Genomic DNA, 23,299 nt, shown 5'->3' with positions numbered 1-23,299 from the left:
CCTATGGACCCCAACAATAACCAGCTGTCCAGTGTATCAGTGATAATGTGACAGTGGCACATGTATCTTGGGGGTAACCAGCAGACACCTAATTGGCTTTGAGTCCCACTCTGTAGGAAGGGACTAATCCTTGGTCTTGTAATGCTAGCCAATAACCTGTGACTGGGAAGTTATGTAGCCCACAGGAGAACCTGCCACCACCATTTTCCTAAACTTGTAATTTCAAACTATTCTAAACACCTACCCTTACGCCTACAGATAAATATAGCTCTCAACCCCCATCAAAGAAACTTCTTTATCAGTAGATGGAAACTGTCTTAGCCAGTATTCATTGTTCTGAAGAGAGTCCTACATCTGCTTCCTAAGTCAGTGGCAAGGGAGAATGACATTGGGCTTGGTATGGGTTTCTGAAACCTCAAAGCCCACCCCCTAGTAACACGCTTCCCCCAACAAGGCTACTCCTAATCCTTTCAAATAGTGATGAAAGCAAGCAATCCAATAAATGAGACTGTTGACCAGGCATTGAAATTTATAAGTCTGAATGGGCCATTCTTATTCAAACCACCACAGAGATTTGTTACAGAAACCTACAACTAGTCAACGTTAACAGAACCACCACAGAGATTCATTATAGAAACCTACAACTAGTCAACGTTAACAGAATCACCACAGAGATTTGTTACAGAAACCTACAACTGGTCAACATTAACAGACAACAGTGTAATGGCCAGTCATGATTGGTGCATCTACATTGTAACCCTTATCTCAGAAAACGGGGCAGAAAGATTAGTAGCTAGGGGACGAGGATGTTAGCTGTGAGACACTGACAATGGCAGGGAAATTGTACCCATAAAATCTAAAAAGTACCATCTCCTAAACAAGACCTGCATGGTGACAACATCGGTTGACATGCCAGTGTGGATGAGTAATCTTACAGGGTCCCACTCATAGATGAAGAACTGTAGGCAATTAATGGCTACTTCCAGGGGTTGTCTTCTCTAAAGATGAGCCCTTGATAGCTTATCCAATCCCGCTGTCCAGCCTTAAGACACCTACACACACGCAACACTAAGTGAACTCAAAATGTGTGTGTGCACACATATACATGATTGCAATAATAGTTAATAAGAAAGAGGTCAAGTTTTGGAGGGGGTGGAGACATGAGAGGATTTGGAACGGAGGGAGGAATGAGAAATGGTGTGAATACAGTATGTGTCGAGAGAATCTTTTTTAAACAAGTTATGTTAAAAACGCTTTCCTCCCCCTCTTGGTTTGCTAACAGCTTGTATCAAATTCCCTTTGAGAGTTGGTTATCTGATGTTTTCCCCAAAGTAATGTGGCTAATTATCATGAGTTATTTTAGAACTCAACTTAGATCAACTTTATTCAGATGTTACGATTGGTTTTTGGTTTGCCAATATTTTGATGAGGAACTTTAAAAAATCTTTGTTACTATATGAGGGATGATCATGGTTCTTTTGGATTACTTGTATTATTTGATGTTAATGTTATAACATAAACTTGTTTGAGGAGTATTCTTTTTAGTGCTATAGATCACATTTATAAAATCAGAATTTTTTTCCTGAGTAGTTTTTTAGCTATAGCCTTTGAGAGAACTAAAGGTAACTTTTTATGTATAGAATTTTAACAGTGGGATTTATTACCAAGTGATTCTAAGAATAACCAGATCATTTCTGCCTGATTCAATCTTTGTAAGTTTCTTAAAGGACTGATCTTTGAAATCAACTATTCATTAATTTATACAACAGTATTATTAATTAAGTAAAGTACCCTTTAAAAGTAAGACCTATTAATTACGTAAATGATGGGTTTCATGATTTTTCACAAAGGCATGCCGTGTACTCGATCCTGTTTGCTGTCTGTCCCTCTCTAACCCTTCCATGTCACTAATAACTTTACTGTTGCTTTCATGTAATTTTTAGATTTTACATGTGAAAGAGAGAGACACGACACATGATATTTGTCTTTTTGAATGTGGCTTATTTTACTTAATGTGATGTTAATTAAGTAAACTTAAGTTAAGCTTCATCTGCTTCCCTGCAAATGACATTTCATCTCCTGTGTGACTGCTTAACACTGCCTTTTGGTGTCACCAGGTCTTCCTTGTTCATTTCTCTTGCAGTTAGGCTGAGTCCATACTTTGTGAGTAGGCTTGCAATGAAGTGGGTGTGAATTGATACTCCCCAGACATGGTATAGCTGAGCTGCAGTGTAGTTCTCTTGTTTTTGTAGCGTTCATACTGATTTCCACCGTGGGTGTAAAAATATTTTCTCTCTGTTATGTTTTGTAATGTTATAAACTTACAATTGTGTAGCGTGTGGATTGGCCCTATTCACATGGCAATATGTATTTATGTCCCACCATGTCTTCTCATGTGCAGAAGCCTGTGTCTTTTCTTGCTGAATTTTATTCCATTTCATGATAGAACAGCTTGTTTATCCATTTACAGATTGGAGGGTATCCCAAAGGCTTCCGAATTATGTGGGTTATGTATGAGACTGTTTTAAACACCTGCATGCAGGTACTTCAGTAAACCAAAGTTTTCAACTCACTAGTAAATACTAAGATGCGCACGCAGTTCCTTGGTGTACGTTAGGGTTGTTTAGTATTGTAGTAAGCTGCTAAGTTGTCTTGCAGGTGACTACCATTTTTCACTGCTTGCATCAACAGATGGAATTTTTATTAGTCTACACCCCGGTCAGGTTTTAGTAATGTCAGTGTTTGTAGTTGTAGTCATTTTCCTCGGTGTGGAGTGGAGTCTGATGCTGTCTTCATGTGCATCCCCTGGTCACACAGCGAAGCCTGTTTTTATTCATGCACTCACATCCATGTGCCTTCCTGGGAAAGGTGTCTGTTCACATATTTGGCTCCTCAAATTTATTTTCTGTTCCTTTATAAGGGCTCTTTGTATAATTTGGAAAACATTATTTTGTCAGGTATTGTGCTGCAAATGTGTTTATGACAGTTTGGGACTTGTACTTTTATTCTCAGCAATATATTTTTTCTAGTGCAGAAAAACTGATATTAAGTGAGACCTCATCAGTCTATCTTTATGATTTGTGTTTTGTGGCACTTCTAAAAATTCATCACCCACCTCAGTTCCTAGATTTTTCTCCTGTGTTATCTTCTAGGAGTTTATTATATTCTTCATGTATGTTTATTATTTATTCTAGGTTAGTTTTTTATTAGTGTAATGTATGTATGTATGTGGTGTGCATATATGTCTGCCTGTATGTTTGTGTGTGTGTGTGTGTGTGTGTGTGTGTGTGTGTGTGTGTGTGTGTGTTGGTTGTGCATGTGTGTGTGTGTGTGTGTGTGTGTGTGTGTGTGTGTGTGTGTGTGTGTTTGGTTGTGCATGTGTGTATGTGTGTGCATGCACACACAGGCGTGTGTTTATGTTTGCAGTGTGGAGATCTGAGGTTGACTTCATGTATTGTTCTCTATTGTGTGCCACGTTAAATATGGAGAAAGGATTCATTTTGGCTATTTTAGCCAGCTGGTGCATCCCAAATTCCTGTCTTTGCCTTTGCATTGGAATGATGGGGAGCCCACTACACCTGTAGGCTTTATTGTGGGTTCTGGGGATCTGAGCTCCTGTCTTCACACTTGCAGCGCAAGCACGTTACCGTGTTAGCATTTAATAGAGAATCTTCAGTGTGGGTTTATATTCTTTCTCTTTCTTTTGTGTATGTTTAGTTTTTCTAGTAGTGTTCTCTGGGTATACTATCTTTTCATTATGTAATAACTTTGCTTCTTTTTCAAATATCAGTTGGATGTATTTGTGTTGGTTTGTCTTTGGGCTCTGTTTCATTCTGTTGATGCGTCTGTTCTGTCTTCCCTAACAGGTTGTGTGGTTCTCTAGATTAGATTAAATGCTGATGTCAGGAGGGATCAGCCCTCTGACTTGGTTCTTCAGTTTTTTTTCTTAAATATTTGTTTTATTTACTTTTGTTGTATTGGTGTGTGAGTGAGTCTGTGCCTGTGTACAACCTATGCACAAGTGTCCATGACGTCAGAAGAGGCATCAGATCACCTGAGTTATAAATGGTTGTGAGCCGCAATGTGGGTGCTGGGAACTGAACCTGGGTCCTCTGCAAGGCACTAAGTGCGCTAACTGCCGAGAGGCCCATTGGCCCCTAACATTGTCTAACTGAAGTTTTCAGCTTCCTGTGAGAATCTTATAGTCAGTTTGCTGCTGTCCATTGGGTAATTTCCCATGGTTTTGGTTGAGACTGAAGTGAATCTCCAGTTCAATGTAAGAACTGAAATTTGGTTGTGCATTAGTCTTCACATTCATGTACATGTTGTTATCTTTCCATTTCTTCTGAGACTTTTAGTTTATTTATCTATGTGTTTGTATATTATTTGAGATAGAGGTTAACTTTGCTGGCCTGGAACTTGCTGTGTAGAACAGGCTGACCTCAAACAAATAGAGATTTACCTTCCTCTGTCTCCCAAGTGATTGAACACTTTTAAAACCAGAATTTTGCAGATTTCCTCGTGTGTGTGTGTGTGTGTGTGTGTGTGTGTGTGTGTGTGTGTGTGTGTGTGTGCTGTAGAGATGTCTGTTTTGCCTTCCTCTCTTCCTGTTGGAGAACCTCTATATTGCTGTTCAGGAACTGTAGGTGCATGGGCTCAGTGACCTGATTCTCCTTGGGGTGGTACTGTTGCTTATACCCAGCGTGCTGGGGGCAGTAGGCTGGGGTCTTCTAAGCTCTACTCTGTGACACAGAACCTCTGCTTTACTGAGTGAGGGAAGACAAACATTATTTGCCCCCACATTAGTCTCATAAGCCTGGTTGGTAGCTCCCATCTATGCTGAGGGCAAATATAGGAAATCACCCAGCCTTCTGAGACTTTTTCCTGGAATAGAACTTGTGTAAGTACGGGGAACATGAATTGTGGTAGCCTAATACTTTCAGTTAGATGTCGTTGATCTGCTAGGAGCCAAGGGATGAAACAAGGTTGTTACCCTGGCTCTCTCTCCCCAGGTTAGAGGTCTGTCATCCTGAGTTGGTGCATGTCAAAGGCAGGAAGATAAAGGGAAGGAAGTTGCGAATGGACCCCGAGTCAGCTTACTATAGGTTGTGCCCTTTCTCTTCCTTTGGAAGAGTGGAGGTTTAACTCAGGGCCTTGTGCATGCAAGGCGGGTACTGTATAGCTGAGCTACATATTTCCCTACTTTGTTGCTTTTTATTCTGAAGCAGGAGTCACTACATTGTCCAGACAGGCCTTGAGTTGGGTGTGGTCCTTCCATCTTAGATTCTAAGTAGCTGGCATCCCAGGCCCATGCCACCTGGTCAGATTCACTGTTGACTTCCTACCCGAAACTTAGTAGATATTCTTGATACTCTTGATATTCAATGATGCTCTTAATAAAGTTGTATGAGACCTTAAATTTCCTGAGACTTTAAAACTTTTCTGTATTAATTAAAGTTGGTTTTTTTTTTTTTTTTCCTGGAGAGACTGTAGAACTCTGTATATTATCACTCTGGGAGTCCATCTCATATTCTCTAAGCATTAAATGACATTAAAAATTTATGGTGTTAGAGACTATCTAAGAACAAACTGTTTTTATACATGTTTTGTATTTTTGTCAGCATTGTTAGAAAGTATTGATTTATATTACTAGTCATCTTTATATATTGGTTTATTCAGAGCAGTTTATAATTCTGAGCATATATTTACAGTACTTTATGTAAAATTTACTGTGTCTGAAAAATAATGTATTTTAGAGGATTCATTTTTAAGTGTGTGTGTGTGTATTTATGCATGAGTGTGTTCGTGTGTGTATGTGTGTATGTGTGCACGAGGGCAGGTGCCTCTGAGGCCAGAGTCCTCCAATCCCCCTGTCGCTGCCTGATGTGAAAGTCTTCTTAACTGCTGTGCCACCTCTCCAGCGCCTTCTTGAAGGTTTTAATCATTCACATTGTGGGTGTATCCAAAGAACGTGCATGCAAATAAGTACAACCCATGTGAAAGTATATTAAAACTCGTCATTGAAATAGAAATAGCAATGTTTCTGTCTGGGTTCTGTTTATTTGGTAATTTGTACTCATATTATGGAAATTCATTGAGTTTTTTAACTTACAGTATCTGCACCTTTGTAAATAAATTTTAATTAAGCATAGAGGCTCATTAAGAGGTCTTAACAGTTTTATAATTTTAATCGAATGTAATTTGGACTAAATTTACTATACTTAACTTTTTACTAGTTTTAGCATGGTGTCTTGGTCCTGTACTTTGAGGTAGACTGATTTCCCTACCTTCACAGGTAAAAAAAAAATCATTCAAAATATCAAGTATTAGTATTAAAAATTCTGTCTGTATGGTGCTTCCCTCGAAGCATCCTGGGATATTGAGATTCCATAAATATTCTTTTAAAATATTGGACCTTAGAAGTTATTTACAAGTGGTTAAAATATATGTATTCCCTTCATAATTCCCAGAAAGATTTTAATATACAGTCAATACTTTATTTATGAAGTCAGGGAAGTCTCTATCCTTTGTAATACGTTTTTGAATTTTATCCTGTAGGACTATTCTGAAAGAGAGTGGGTTTGCCAGATACCTTCACTCAGCAGTGCTTATCAATGGAGCTATGCTTATTTTTGGAGGAAATACCCATAATGACACTTCCTTGAGTAACGGTGCAAAATGTTTTTCTGCCGATTTCCTGGCATATGACATAGGTATGTATCTGTTAGGATTCTGCAAAGTGGAAAAATACCAGAACATTTTCTCAAGTAGATGAATGGACAGCATGTGTCCATGTCATTTTAGAGACCAGTTTAGCGGTAGACATGAATTGGGTTTTCTCTGGTGTCAGCACAGTGGCCGTCTAGAGCCACCAGAGCAGATGTGTTGGGATGAGTTAGTTTGAGAAACAGAAGAATAGAAGTCTAGGCTTCAATGACAGTTAGAAGCTTTTGACTGTTGTGTCAAAATGTTGCTTGAATGTTGCACAAGCCTCTTGTGTCTTAAACTAATTAGTTTTGATAAGGATAGAGATGCAATGCTGTCAAACTATCAAAATTAAGACAGTAGGAATTCAGATACTTTAGATTCAGTAGGAATGAACAAAACTTATTTTCTATTAAATTCACAGAATATATTTACTGAGAGTGGGGGAGAAGGTTTATTGAAAGGACGTTTGATATGAAATATGATGAGGCAAGGTAGGGCCCAGGATGCACCTGGGAGCTGAAAGAGAGAAACCCAAATAAGGCCGTTCCCAGAGAACCAGACAGAGCTGCAGCACTCGCTTGTCCCAGCCCTCATCTCACTTGTTCATTGTGCTGTGTCATTGCTGATTTTATGTGTAAGTGGATGCAGTCATTGAAATACTTCATTTAATGCTCCAGTGCATCACTGTAGTGAAAATACTGCTCCTCTAATTGTCATGTTACTGCTGAAAGCTAGCTGATGTATTTAGCAGTACATAAGAATGCCTGTTATTGATGGTTGAGAATGAAGTACTGTATCAAATTCAAAGCTGCTCACTTGATATGTAAAAATAAGGGAGACTAATTAGACGTAAGATGGATTTAGTTTTTAACATCATAAAGACGCATCACCTGCTCTGCTGGATTATTTCACGTGTCCACACAGGAAAGAACAATGACAGTTAATAAACACTTTGATCTCGATGCTCTTTTAAGTAAGGATGCTAAGCTATGGTGAGCGTGAGATTACTCAGTGTTATCTACAAACAGTGTTAGCTCTGAAATAATGCTACTTGCTTATGGCGAGCATGGGGTGGTCCCAGCTTCTAGAAAGCTCCTAAATCATTGTCTGAGATTCAGAAAAATTGGTGGATTGTGACAGTTTGTTCCTGGTGGGACACAGTGAAGCTGCTTTTTCTGGAGGAAAACAAAACCTTTATTTATTTACCTTTTGTCCATCCATATTCTTCTACTGTGGAATTTTAAAAAAGAAAACGAATAGTATGCCACTGTTAAAAACCCTGAAGGTGGGATTTTGAGCTTTTGCATTCATTTTTTCAGTGAGTGTCTATCTCCACAGTGCTCCTGTTTTAATGAACTATAATAAGATTGGGCGTTTTCTTTGATAAGTGATATATTGAGAACCTATTCTTATTCTTCCATATTATTAAAGATTATATTTTAAGTTTTATGTGTCAAGATACCTTATGGAGGCTACAAAGCCAAGCTTTGTTTCAGATCGAAATGGGAAGAGAGATTGGGTTATCAGGATTCTCACGAGCTCTTAGCACTGGTGACCGTGAAAGGGTTATGTGTGAAATCTGTGACTTCCCTAAAGCTCTTCAACAGTACTGACTCGGCTGTCAGAAAACCAAGCAGGTGGCAGTAACAGGACCCGAGCTCAGGGAATATCGAGGTCATGATTCCAAAGCTTGGAACCTGTCTTGGCTATACCACGCTGGTTGGTTGGATTCACTATATCCTCTTAATGTCTCATACGTTACCAGATAACTTAGATTTAATAATGTTTATTTCTTAATGCCGTGGTGGATTGATAGAAGCAAATATCTATTTTATTTTGAGGAAAAGCATAGTTTAAACAGTTTTATGTTTTAACACAGTACAATTTTGACTCTGTCAGCAAAAACATAAAGGCAATCATTAAACTGAGCGTTGGGTAAATGTTTTTTTTTTTATCAACTTGATTATTTGTATGTACTTCTCAGTAAAGTCCTCACGTGTTATTTGTATTTATACTTCTCTTTGGCAGCATCAAATGTTGCAAGGCTTTCATGAAGAAAATATTTTTGTATTATCTTTCACACAAAAGAAAATTTATTTCAAGTAATTGTTGTCCCTTGGAAGCAAAGATAGACATTATAATGAACCAAATAGAAAATGATTTTAAAAGCATGTCTTCTTTCTTGTTAGGACATTTCTTTGTCAGGTTTCAATGAGATGCATCTGAGGTTTTAAACAAATTTATGCCAATGCTAATGTTTCATTGTTCTAAAACTCAACAGTTTCAGCCTTGGCACTATTGTAAATTTTATATAGTAAAATCATTAATCTTTGGAAATATAACTTTGTCTTCATAGTGCTCATTATATTGTGTGTGGTAGGGATTTAGCCCGCATATACTGCTGATTTTTAAACTCCTGCCATCTGCAGTCTGGGATTCCTTGGGAAGTTTGTTGGGAAAATCGAAACAAAAGAAAACCAGACATAGATAGTCCGATTAGAGATTAGTCACTAGACATCTGTATTTTCAAAAAGTGGCTGAGTGAAGGGATTGGAGATGGCTCAGTGGTTAAGAGAGCGTACATCGCAGAGTCCCACCACCTACACCTGGCAGCCCACAGCTGCCTGTTACTCTGGCTCCAGAAGGGTCTGATGGCCTCTTATATCCTCTGGGGACAACTGCACGCAAGTACACACTTCCATCCCAAACACACACATACACATATAATTAAAGTAATACTAAATCTTCAGAAAGAGAGTGAAGGGGCTCAAGAGATGGATTGGTTAAGAGTGGAAGAGGCCCCAAGTTTGGGTTCCACTACCCAAACTTGAGCTCACATGTCAAACTGGGTGGCTCACACCTGTCTGTAACTCTTGTTCCAGAGGTATCCATCCATCTTTTGCAGGTTCCAAGTGAACACACACACACACACACACACACACACACACACACACACACACACACATACACACACACACAAAATAATAAAATAATTAGATTAAAAAGTGACTGAAATACAGCTAATAATATAGCCAGAGCTAGCGAATGAGCCTCAACCACCCATAGCACTTAGGACACATTTCTTAATATTTCATAGCAAACCTAGCTTGAACTCAGGTTTTAGAAATTGAAGTTTTTATTTTTTTTACTAGTGTTGCCTTTAGCTGCAAGGTGCCTTTTCTCAAGAGTAAAATTATATATTTTTCCTGTTCAGAATCCAGATAAAAGTCTGAAACAAAATGAAAAACAACTTTTTTGTTTTGTTTTGTTTTGAAATGATACTAGTGGCTGGTCTGTGGTGGTATAACGCCTTTAATCCCAGCACTCAGGAGGCAGAGGCAGGCAGATCTCTGAGTTCAAGGCCAGCCTGGTCTACAGAGAGAGTGCTAGGACAGGCTCCAAAGCTACAGAGAAACCCTGTCTCCAAAACAAAAACAAACAGACTAACAAAAAACAAACAAACCAACAAAACCAAGATACTAGAGAGATGGAGGCGTGAATCCTGACTTAGGCGATTCTGGAGCCAGGCAGAGGAGCAGGATTTCTCTGACAGTGTCGTACACATGGCAGGAACTGAAACTGTGTGACCCATTTAGTTAGTGATGGCTCCAAGAACAAATTCTTGGAACATGATGTTTTACTCACAACATCAATTCCTTGGTAGTGATTACATAAAAGTGTTAAAGATGGAAAAACATCTCCATATTTTGAGCAGTAATATTTTCATTGGTATTGGTAAAACAATGATGCATAAGCAGAGTTAATTATCATTTACCTAGTTTATGATGCACAGCATACATGAATTTGTGCAACCCTCTGGAGTGTTGTGTATTAGTCATGTAGTATAGATACAGCTCTGTCATCCATTATTTCATGACAAAAATCATATGCAATTTATTTATTTATTTATTTGGAGCATTCCAGTAAAGTTCTGAAAATTCCGCTTAAATTTATTTTCATGTTTGGAGGTTTTATTTGTCAATATTTACTAATTTTACTGTATTTTCATTGCTTCTCTTTGGTGAAAGTGGCCCCTCTTGCTGAGTCTGCCACTGCAAAGAATCGGTTTCTTACATTGTAGGTCAAGAATCTTTGAAAAGGTTCAGACCTCTTCCTGCGGTGAATCTTGGCTGAAGTGTGCTGTCTTTTTCTTTGGTATTTGGTAAGGGAGCAGTAGTTGCTGCTGTAGGTGCCTGGTGCCCCCCCCTCCCTCTCCTCCCGTCTTCCCCTTTATAATAATAAATAAGAGACAATGTTACCTTTTAGTTTGGGAAAGTGGACAACCAGGTTTGCCTAACACTTCCCGAAGTGCATGGCTCTACACACACTTTATATGTCGATTTATACTGTCTGTATAGTGTGTGTTACAGTACGCAGTTACGAAGATGAGCCGGCAACTCACTGTCTTTAAAACCAGTCACCTGAGTTGCAAAAGGATGTATTCAAAATCTGAAGTAAAGTCTCAATTCAGAGATTTTGATTCTACCACCACACCACCATATTTACCCCTCTACCCCGATGTAACAGGAAAAAATTAAAGGTTTTTTATTTGGGAAGAGGGTATGTACATTTATCCACGTAACAAAGACACTAACAGTAGTGCTGTCGGGATTTGGTTACATTTTCATGGCGTATTTGTGTTTTCCTGTGTCTGACCCACAAACTGATCAGGAAATAGTGACCTTGAGATACAACGTCACGATATACGAACAGCAAATTTCTGATTTTCTAACTTCTCCAGGTATTCTGAGAGATTGGCCTGTGAGTATTTAGTTGTTTTTTGTTTGTTTGTTTTTTCCTGCAGAAAGGTCTTATTTATAGCTCAAGCTGTCCTGTGCACCCTCTTGTAGCACAGGCTGGCTTCAGACTCACAGTGATCTTGTCACAGCCCCCGAGTGCTGGTGTCACAGTTGTGAGCCACTGTGCCTGGCCAGAGGCTGCTTTAAATATGAAAATTACAAAGTATTGTAGGAAGGAAATATGCACCAAGAGGGGTGTTTGTGGAGACCACTGGTGGGTGCAGGTGGGGGAAGCAGTCATGGATACAGAGGAGACAGTTTCACATAGAACCTTGGCAAATAGAATCCGCCACTGTTTCAAAATGGAGACTGTAACTAACTAGGACTTGTTCTGGAAATGAAATTATGATCAATTATCAAGGAACTTGTAAGTACAGCTTCCTATGTGAAGACCACTGAAACCAATAGGGAATACTGTTTTATGTTAAGGTATCTTAAATCATTTCAAGTTTGGGAGACGGGTGGTGGCGCCCACTGTGACTGGCAGAGAGAACAAAACCCTGAGAGGCTGTAGAATTGAGATAACCAAGGTGCCACATGGTGTATTTGGAATATTGAGGAAGTTTTGACTCCTACAGATATAAACAAATCTTAATCCATCACCAACAATTTTAAGGTAGGTTGAAAACATTTGGTAGCAGTAGGAGATTTATTTTTCCATTACACAAGCATCGGAGAGGTTAAAGTTTTCTTTATATCTTCCTTTTTCAACCCTTATACAACCTCTGAGTTCTTTTTCACCCACACTCTTAGCTCAGCACTCAGAGAATTGTGACTTCCTTATTTTATGTGTGTGAGTGTTTTGCTTGCATGTATGTCTGTGTTCCCCTTCTGTGCCCGGTGCCTGAAGAGGCCACAAGGGGACATTCAGTGCCCTGGAATGGGAGTTACAGACAGTTATGAGCTGCCATGTAGATCCTGGGAATTGAACTAGCACCCTTTAGAAGAGCAGCCAGTGCTCTTAACCTCTGAGTATTTCTCCAGCCCCAAGAATATTAAATATTGTGAGTATAGTTTGGAGTATTAACAGGATTCTTACAGAATTACAGATGTGTACTTTCATGTACAAGCATTGACCAACAAATACATTCTTCATTATTTTCTGCATAATCAGTAAATTAAATATCAGAATTTCAGCCCAAATTCTTCAAATAATTACACACCCACACATATTGATAATTCATTCTGATGGTGCAGTATGCTAAGATTTGAGTTTAAGACCAGTAACTTTAATTTCTTGATCTTTGGTGTGTTTAGTGTGTGGTTTGTAAATGAAACCTTGCAGCGGTGAGTTTTACAAATGTATTCTAAAGAGTGTATTTTACTCTGGTCTTTGTTGTTGTGGAGTGTATTTCTCTCAATTTAAAATAAACCCTACAATTCTGTGTAGATGTTTGCTTTGCATTGTCTAAGCTTGGGCAGATTATGGAGAGATAATGGCTGGGCTGTAGCAGCAGTGTGTTTTCTTTAGATCGCAGCCAAAGAGAATAACAATAGAGACTCTGCTGTGTAAGAATCAGAGGAGACTGTGTGTGAGCAGATTTATCAGCTTGGTGTTGATTACTAAGATATTCAACTTGTAGGTCAATGTCAAGCTGGCAGAGTTGCGTTTTTCTCTTCTTGCTATCTGGACTCACCATGCAGTTGCAGTTATAGGATGAGGACGGACGCTGGCCTTAGCAGTGCTGGGTGACATTGTGCAGGGAACTTGGTCCCTGTGATCTTGATAATTCTCGTTTTATCTCCCATCTGATCTTCTTATTGATGACACAGAATTCTGATTCTGTGACCGCTTGCTAATCCATGGCCTGTGCTGTCTGGACAGAGTAGCAGGGATAAAGGTCTGTAATTTCCACTGCTGATGGATGGCACAGCTGTGGGCCTGTGCGTCCAGTCTGTACTGTGCTTCTCACGAGCTTGTCACGATTACACATGCTGCTCTTTGCAACAGAGATGTCACCAGTGGTGGGATGGCATGCTGGGTCACATGACCTAGCTGCATGCGGCTGTCAGTGCTGACTGGACCTTAGCTGATTGGTTTTCTTGCCCAGGCGTTTAGTCAGAGCTTACGTCTGTTGCTGTCTTCTGGTACATGGCCTGGATCTGCTGCCTTCAGAGTTCAGAGAGGTCTGGCGTGGTGGGAGTGTGATACTTGTTTCTTTTCTTTTACATTTTACTAAGAGGGTATATTGTTCTTGGCCAGGACACTTATATATTTTAGCACTATGGAAAATCTTAAATTTTGTGTGTCTTATATCTTTTGGAGTACACCTGTCTTAAAAAGCTCTCCATTGCATTTATTATTCTCGATATTCTGGTCCTGTTAGCATATATGGAAAGAATGTGATGTGTTTTCCCCGTATTGTAATACTATCCTCAATGCAGAGTTTATCAATAATTAGCAATATAAATTATGTTTTTTTTTAATTAGATGAATGACTGACATCTAGCTACCCGAATTCATTAGTTGACTATAACATTTCCATTAGTTTTCTTATCCAGAGCTTGTACCATGTATAGGTCACCCCCCTCCTCCAAGAAAAACGTATAATGTCCCCAAATCATGTTAACATATTTTTTGAAATACTTACAGGTTTTATAATGGAAAGACAGATGTCAAATGAGTATTAAGCATGTTGCTTAACTTCCTTAGATTTAATTCTTCATTTACAAGAAGGCAATTCCTTAGTAAACCCCAGTGAATTCTTGTAAAGACCACTTTAAATTATGTAAACAAACATCATTTTGAAAGTGACTTTATACAAATTTTATTTTAGTAAGTACACATTATTCACATTTCTTAAATTAAGCATAACACATAAATTTGGCAGTCTGTTTTCATGCACAGGTTTCTGTTACAGATTTTAAAGATGTAATCTAACGGATGGGATGATGTCTTAGTAGGTAGATGCTTCTCATGTAAGCCTGAGGACCTGAGTTCAAATCCCCAGAGAGTAGACAATCTATAACCACAGTGCTGCTAAGGAGAGATGGGAGATGTAGACAGGGGAATGCCTGGAAGCTCTGAGCCAGCTTACCTAGTGTGCGCAGCTGCCTGCACACACATCAACATGTCCAGGTAGACACACACATTCACACACATGTATGCACAGGCCATTCCCCCCACCCCCTTCTCTCTCTCTCACATACCAATTGTAATCTTCAGAGCACTGACTTTTAGGAGTGTGTATACCATCTCCATGGAGGAAGCAGTGTAAACATACTTAAAAAAATTGTTAGATTTTTATTCTCTCTCATTTTAGAGTAGTAAACAGCTGTTGTGGTCACCTTGAGTGATGGGAGAAGTCGTCTGTACATACATTTCTCTTATTGGTTGATGAATAAAACAATGTTGGCCAATAGGGAAGTAAGATAGGCGGGACTAGGAGACGAGGAGGATTCTGGGAAGTGTAGTAAGGAAGAAGGAGCCATGAGATCCCGGGAGGAGAGGACTCATGAGTCTGGTGTTCTCAGTAAGATAAGACCATGGCGAAATACATATAGTAGTACTTGTGGGTTAATACTTAAGATAGAGCTAGCCAGTAAGAAATCCTAGACACCGGTCAACAACATTATAACTAATAGAGTCTCTGCGTGTTATTTGGTGCTGACGAAGCCCTGGGACCAGGCTGGCCGGAAGAGTTAGCTTAACACTCAAGAGCTTTACAAACTAAAGAGTACTAAGTGCTATTTGTGTACCTTAGAACACTCTTTGGCAAATACTCACTGGGATGTATTTTATTGCTTTTAGTATCCCAGCTTCACTTTATGAACCATGATTTTGGTTTTTATAATTTCTTTGATCGTTGTTAATAAGAATATTGAATTAAAACTCATTTAGTATTTGTGTTTAGGCACAGTTATATAGGTAAGAAAATATGTAATTTATTATAATTTTAACTTTAGTAATTAACTTTATATGTATTTACTGTTCTTTGTAGATTTCTAAGGTTATTAAAATTGCACTTTGTAAAGCTTACACTAAACATCAACTCCTGCCTTTAGATACAGCGTGTTTAAGAAGCTGAGAGGTAGTACGTGTCCTAAGACTGTCCCCAGGTCCTGGGCACTGAATAAAGTCTGTGCTTATGTGTGCTGATTTTAATGTACTAAGGTGGTGTATTTTCTTATTTTTAACCTCTTTTGAGAACTGTATGTGTGAAAACTGTATTGGCATCATTCATTTCCCCCTTCCTTCTCCCTCCAGCTCCTTCTGTGTCCCTCGACCTCTGCTTCTCAAATATGGTATAATTTTTCTTTAGCAATTTTCCCTTCCATATTCTTTATGTAACTGAATTTTGTTATTTTTTAAAAGTTTTTAAATCTAGGTTTTTGTTGAAGTATTCCTTCCAACATCAAAGAAATGCTATTTTCTTGAAACACGTCATTAAAGTAACTTAAATATTACATTATGATGGCTCTATTTTGGACATTCTGTCAGTGAAATTATGTGTCCTATTTACTTTTATGTTCATTCAGGAAACACTTGATGGAGTTTGCAGGTGTGCTGTACAGTGACACTCATGGGCTTTACTATGTGGATTTTGCTGTATTTAGTGTAAAGCCAAGTCAGGGAAATTATCTCTACACATGAATGATACTTAATTTCATTCATTTGTTTGTTAATATTTAAATTATTGGTAAGAATTTTATGCAAGAGTTGTCTTTAATTGAAGTCTATTGTAGTTGAATAGTGATACTAAATTGTAGATAGTGGGAGATTAATCATCCTTTTTGTTTTCTGATTTTAAGTCTTATGTCTCTTAATTTCATCAATGATTGTTGTACCTGACTTCTCTTGAGTTTCTGAAAATTTTCACATCTGTTTTCTTTATTTTCAGCTTGCGATGAATGGAAGACATTACCTAAACCAAATCTCCATAGAGACGTGAACAGATTCGGACACTCTGCAGTAGTTATCAATGGGTAAAGGGCACATTTTTCCTTTTCAGAGGGTTAAACGGTTGTCCTTGCATCTGCAGACGCTCTTGTGTTCTCTCCACACTTTGTGTGGATTTCCTAAGACGCACAGTTCATTTCCTTTCTTTTCCCTGAGTAACCACAACCTTCACTGTAAGTTTTCCTTTTGCCTCAATAAACCTGTGGGCATGGATAAGGTGCTGCAAGACTGGACCTCCCAGCGAGGCCACTGTGCCTCCTTTCTTCTTCTTAATGACTCTGTGAAAAGACCCTAGGAAGAGGTAAACCCTGGCCTCCTGCTCTGCACACAAAGAACTGGACAATCAGGCTCTCATTGTAGTTCTGCCTTAACTACGTGTGGGAATTTTCATGTCTGTAGATGATTGGCCTTTCTAGACTTCAATATCTGTTTATTTTTTGGAAGTTGGAGTATGGGATTAAATTACAGTCTCCTCTCAAGTTTATATAAATAGTATGCTTCATTTGTTTTTGAGATGAGTTCTCATTCCCTAGTCCAGCTGCACTGGAGCTCTGTAGCCCATGCTAGTGTTGACCTAATGACAATCCTCCTGTCTCAGCCCCTGGAGTGCTGGGACTTCAAGTGTCAGGCTCCAGACCCCAAATGTTTGTATAATTTTTGTTTCATTAACAGAATCTGTTGGGCTGGAGAGATGGCTCAAAGGTTAAAAGCACTGGCTGATCTTCCCAGGAACCAAGTGGTGGCTCACAACCATCCATAATGAGATCCGGTGCCCCCTTCTGTCATGCAGGCATAGATGGAGGCAGCTCACTTTATACATAATAAATAAACCTTAAAAAAAACAAAAACAAAAGAATTTGTTAGTTTGGATCTGCATGATAGTAAATAATCTACAGTTCATTTAGTAGTTTAAAATGCTTAACTCCGAATAATGTGTTTATAAATTTATTATCACCTTATGACAGTTACATACAATACTAGTGCCATACAATGGATTATTAACCATAATGAACTTCGTAACTAACATGAATTGAGTCTTAAAAATAATAATAAATAAAATTTATGTGAATCTTAGGTTTGAATATGGAACATAGGGTTTGATTTTGATTTTCTTTGTTTAATAATAAAGAGTATTCTTGAAGCATTTGGGCCACTTTTCTTTTCATGTCAATAGTAGTTTGTAGATAAGAGTTGTCTGTTCTGGGGTATGCAAGCATCATCATTGTTATTAAGCACTTCAGATTGTGGGGCTCTACTAAAAACCGTGTGTGACACTCTTGTCTTTACTCTGCATTTTTTATTTATAAGAAGTCTCAATATCTGACTTCCAAATTCTCTGTCTGCTCCAAGTGGCTGGTAGAGTGATGTGTTCCTTTCACCCCACGGCCTGGCCTTGAAACAGAAGGCTCATGAGTTCAAGGCCAGAAGGGTACACTGTCAAACACAACACACCAAAACAAAACAAACAACATCATGGAACAAGATCCCCAAATCAATATAGGAAAAAAAAATAAAAAGGTAAATCTAGGTAGCACCTCCAAAGTGTACCTTAATATTTATGTATGACTATAATACGATTATATATTATTATATAATAGTTGTTGTGTATTTCTTAAAAGATGGTTTCTTTATTAAGATGGTAGTATTTACATTATTGATCCTTTTCTTACATTAATAATAAACATGCCTAGAAATTTAATGTTTCCATAAAACATTAAGATTTATTCTATATTTCAGGTTTTATCTGAAAAATCGTTAAGGGGATCTTGTAATAGTTAACCTGGGCTTTTTACACCGTACTGTAGGTTCCACATATGACTCTAAGGAGAAGTTGGATGCAAGCCCAGGCATTTACAGGGTTAGAACGTGTGGTTAGATCTGTTTATTCTTCAGACTGGTTCGATGGCCGCTCAGCGGTACTCTGTTAACATGCCCGCTCTCCTCATGTTTTCTAGGTCCATGTACATATTTGGTGGCTTTTCCAGCGTGCTCCTTAGTGATGTCCTTGTATACAAGCCTCCGGACTGCAGAGCTTTCCAAGATGAAGAGCTCTGCAGAAACGCTGGCCCAGGGATAAAATGTGTTTGGAATAAGAACCACTGTGAATCTTGGGAGACTGGGAATGCGAATACTATTCTCAGAGCAAAGTGCCCCCCCAAGACCGGTGAGGCCTTCCCTTCCTCTTGGTTCAAAAGCTTCTCTACGTATTTAAAAGTAGAATTGATTTTGCTTATATTAGGTTCATTATTTTAAAAATTAAAAATATAAACTTTAATTATGTTGTCTGATAATTGGGTTGGAAATCAGTTAATCATTTGTTTTCTTTTTAAATTTGTGTGGGAATATTTCATGTGTAGCGTGAATTATTTTATTACATGTTAAATATATAATTTCTCAGAAATGTTTGCTTCAAAGGAATAAAAAGTGATATATGCTACATTTGTTGTTTTCCTCCTGAATTTCTGCAAAGCCACATTATACAGTTAACTTTTTACTTTTTGTGATAAAAGTTATTTCATTGTAATGAACTCATAAATAAAAATATCACATAGCAAGATTAACGCTTGCCAGTTCCAACCTCTATGCATGTCATGGCCATTGTGATGCTATGGAGCTTTTTTTAGGCTTTTAATTTTTTATTATGATGTGTTGATAAATAATTAGAGTTATGAAGAATGAGCAGTCAGTATTTTTATTTATTATTTGCATGACAGTTATATATTTCAGTTGATAGGGTATTAATATGTTTTGGTGTTGCAATTAATAAACATTTTCAGATTTTGCTACTCTGTATCACATTGGATCTCTAAATACCTTTATAGTTATGAAACCCAAATATTAGTTATTATATTTTATTTGAATGTATAATATTGGTAAATTCCTTTTCTCTTTCTAAATGAGTAAATTTAAAAATGTGTCCTATAAATATAAACTACTAGAGAACTTATTTGCTAACTGATTTTTTTTTTTTTTGGTGATCCTTAAGTAGATACTATAAATGTGTGAATTATGAATCGTGACATTTTCTTTTTAGTCTGTCATGTTTTATCTCCCATCATGTTGCAGCTGCTCTGGATGACAGATGTTACAGATATGCAGACTGTGCCAGCTGCACCGCCAACACAAATGGCTGCCAGTGGTGTGATGACAAGAAATGCATTTCGGCAAACAGTAACTGCAGCATGGTCAGTACTTAACTTCAGACGGGACGTCACCTGTGTGCTGCTTGTAGCACCTGCCTATCATCCATTTACTGTGTTCAAAGGGGAAGACGTTATATACAAACAGAAAACGTGGGGTGTTATCGAATTGTTCTTTGTGCTGTCAACCCACAGATAATGACATGGAGACTTATTATTAATTATGAAAACTCGGCCTTAGCTTAGGCCCTCAGCTCTTACGATATAAATTAACCTACATTTTTATTAATCTGCATTGACCTCTCTCCCATTCTGTGTTTCTGACTCCTTCTGTATCTCGATGGCGTCTCCCACACCTCCCTCTTCCCAGAGTTTTCTCTCTGCACTGAAACCCAGCCTATACCTGACACCTAGTTTTGGCGGTTCAGCTTTTTGTTACAATAGTCACAGCAATATGGTTTCACACAGTGTACAAATGTTCCACACCATGGGGATCTGGCTGTGCCTAGTGACGCACACCTTTAATCCCAGCCCTGAGGCAGAGGCAGGCAGGTCTCTGTGAGTTCTGGGATAGCTGGTCTACATAGTGAGTTCCAGGACAGCCAGGGCTACATAGTGAGACCCTGGCTTAACACACTCCTCAAACAAAAAAAAAAAGTATCTAAGTAATCATTCCCATCTTGGCATATTGTAGTTAGCCTGTGTGTAGCTTATTTGGTCAGAAGTACCAGTCTGTATTCTGTTTTATAATTTGTAATTTTTATTCATGTATTTCATGAATGAGACCAAAAGCTTTTCAATACTTACAGTGTATGCTTTTGTTTTTAATGCTGTCTTTAAATGTTCTTCACTGATGGAATCAGGATTATGTAGACAGATAATTACATAGATTACCCCCATGGGATTCCTGTCAGACACACATCAGCTGTGTGGTGATGATCTGTTGTTTGCACACAGTATTGTCTGTTGTTTTTACCACAATATTGACAGCCCTAGTTCTTCTTCTTTTTTAAATCAGATTACTTGTTCTCGACTGAAGGCAGTTTTGTTTCACAGCTAACCTTTAGCAGCAATTTTGATTATCACAACAGTGGGGCTGCTACTCACATTTACTACACAGAGGCTCAACACTGAAAAGACATAGAAAGGCCTTTGCAAACTACTCATGCCCAGAACAATAGCCTTCCTACAACCAACAACAGCTTTCCTAAACCACCAGTGCTCACTCAGAACAACAGCCTTCCCACAACCACCAGTATTCAAAACAACATCCTTCCCACAATAACCACTGCACAGAACAACAGCCTTCCCAAACCACCAGTGCCTAGAACAACAGCCTTCCCAAACCACCAGTGCCTAGAACAACAGCCTTCCCAAACCACCAGTGCCTAGAACAACAGCCTTCCCAAACCACCACTGCACAGAACAACAGCCTTCCCAAACCACCACTACACAGAATAACAGCCTTCCCAAACCACCACTACACAGACTAACAGCCTTCCCACAATCACCACTACACAGATCACATTGTGATCCACTGGCAAGGAGGGACGCCAATGAGGTGTCCGATAAGATAAGTCTTATAAAATATATAGGTTCGTGATAGTTAAGACTGAGCTAGCAGATGAGAATCCTAGTCATTGGTGAAGCAGCTTTGTACCTAATACAAGTTTCTGTGTATTCATTTGGGCCCTAACTCAGGCAGGCGGCTGGCGTAAAGCTCACACTTGGCGGTGGGGCTCAGGCGGCTTTTGGCGTAACAGAATGGTGTCAGTGAGCGGAATGACCCCAGGCCCCAAGGTTTCCAGAGAAAGAGGGAAACCTGCCGCCACAGCCTGCCCTGTCGGGCCGCGGAGAGGCATCAGAACAGCTTCCATATGCTCGCGCCATCCCAGCGCTTCTGGAGTTTAGACTTGGCATTTCTGAGATGATAAAGACAGATCCAGATAAACAGAAACTTCTAAAGGTTTACACTGCATTAAAAAATATATGTAGGCTTGTGAGAGAAAAAATAACAGGAGAAAATAGAGTAGCTGGTTGTGGTGGCCAACGCCAGTAGGATTTGCTAAAGGAAGCAGAGGCAGGTGGATTTCCACAGAGAAACCCTGTCTCAGGGAAAAAAGAAACAAAAGAAAGTAAAAATAAAGTAATAAAAAAGCCATATAAAGATGGAAAATACACAGAGAATCTGGATATTATATGCCATATTGTTGTCTTTAAATTGTTTGCTGAGGAAAGACTTACTGCTACTAAAATACATTTGATTATAAATGCTGCTAAATTAATCCAACTTATACATTTTAAAAATGCTCTAACTTCAAAATTTAAGTTTAAGGACAGGCTACTTAGAAATAAAGGTTTTGCTTGTATTTCCACAGAAAATAAAAAGCTATGGATTCCTGTGCCCTAGTCAGATTGACACATGCCGGACCATCTGCACACCTGTGCCCTGGTCAGATTGACACATGTCAGACCTTCTGCACACCTGTGCCCTGGTCAGAGTGACATATGCCAGACCTTCTGCACACCTGTGCCCTGGTCAGATTGACACATGTCAGACCTTCTGCACAGCTGAGCCCTGGTCAGATGACACATGCCAGACCTTCTGCACAGCTGAGCCCTGGTCAGATTGACACATGTCAGTCCTTCTGCACAGCTGTGCCCTGGTCAGATTGACACATGCCAGACCTTCTGCACAGCTGTGCCCTGGTCAGATTGACACATGCCAGACCTTCTGCACAGCTGTGCCCTGGTCAGATTGACACATGCCAGACCTTCTGCACACCTGTGCCCTGGTCAGATTGACACATGCCAGACCTTCTGCACAGCTGTGCCCTAAACAGATTGACACATACAATTAGCTATCACATAATTAAAATGGAGACAATTTATTCAATATTTAAAGAAAAATTTAACCTTTTTGATAAATTTGAATTAGTTTTTGTTTAGAAATTATTTTAATCTGTTTAGTTTGCCACATTAAAGCACCATAAACTGATGATTTATAAGAAATAAGGGTTTATTTGCCAAAGATTTGAAGACTTGGAATTTCAAGTTTGGAGGCAGGCTCATAGTTTTCATGGTTGCTGAAGACCTGGGTTCTTGTTCTTAGCCCCTGTCTTCTCATGGCTTCTTATTCTAATGTGGCCTCCTGCTTACAAAGGCTCCCTCCCAGAGACCACTAAATCACATACCAATGTTCTCTCCCTTAGTGTCAATGTGTGAATTTGGGGGATACAGACATTCAGCCCATAGAAGACTTTGGGCTGAAGAAATTGTCTTTGACCATTTCTTCCAACAAGGGCACACCTCCTAATAGTGCCACCCCCTATGGGCCTCTGGGGGCTGTTTTCTTTCAAACCACCACAAAGACCTTTACATTTGTGTGTATGTATATATTTAGACAACTATACTTCATCTGAAAAATTAAATTATGTAAATTGCTCTCAGGCATTTGTCTCATAGTGCATCCCTTTGCTTCATTTTATTTTTGATGATGTGTTACCCGGGAACAACTTGGATGACATAGTATGAGTGAGCAGATGGTACTCTCCCATAATTTAGAATTCTGTTGTAATGTACTTTTTAGGCAGTTTCATCAGAGTGTCTGGTGATTAAGCCAAACCAAATGCTAATGGACACCTAAAGTTCGGGGGGAATTTAGTCAAATTATGTACAGTGATAGCCCATTGCATTATTTAGCCATATTTATTGCAAGTTGCATATTTGTGCTCTAATGGGTCAGAAATCTG

The 23,299-nt window shown here is 38.9% G+C and overlaps 1 protein-coding gene across 1 annotated transcript in view; it reads left to right on the top strand.

The window, feature by feature from the left end:
* The window catches only part of LOC100764329 (attractin-like protein 1), a 542,646-nt gene that overhangs the window by 56,059 nt on the left and 463,288 nt on the right, over nt 1-23,299 (top strand). The window contains 4 exon segments of the mRNA XM_027406896.2: nt 6,559-6,713; nt 16,349-16,433; nt 18,363-18,571; nt 19,474-19,592. Of these exon segments, the coding sequence (XP_027262697.1) occupies nt 6,559-6,713; nt 16,349-16,433; nt 18,363-18,571; nt 19,474-19,592 (568 nt within the window).

The sequence above is a fragment of the Cricetulus griseus genome, chromosome 3 (assembly GCF_003668045.3).
Source record: "Cricetulus griseus strain 17A/GY chromosome 3, alternate assembly CriGri-PICRH-1.0, whole genome shotgun sequence".
NCBI lineage: Eukaryota > Metazoa > Chordata > Mammalia > Rodentia > Cricetidae > Cricetulus > Cricetulus griseus.
This window is presented reverse-complemented; position numbering and strand designations above follow the sequence as displayed.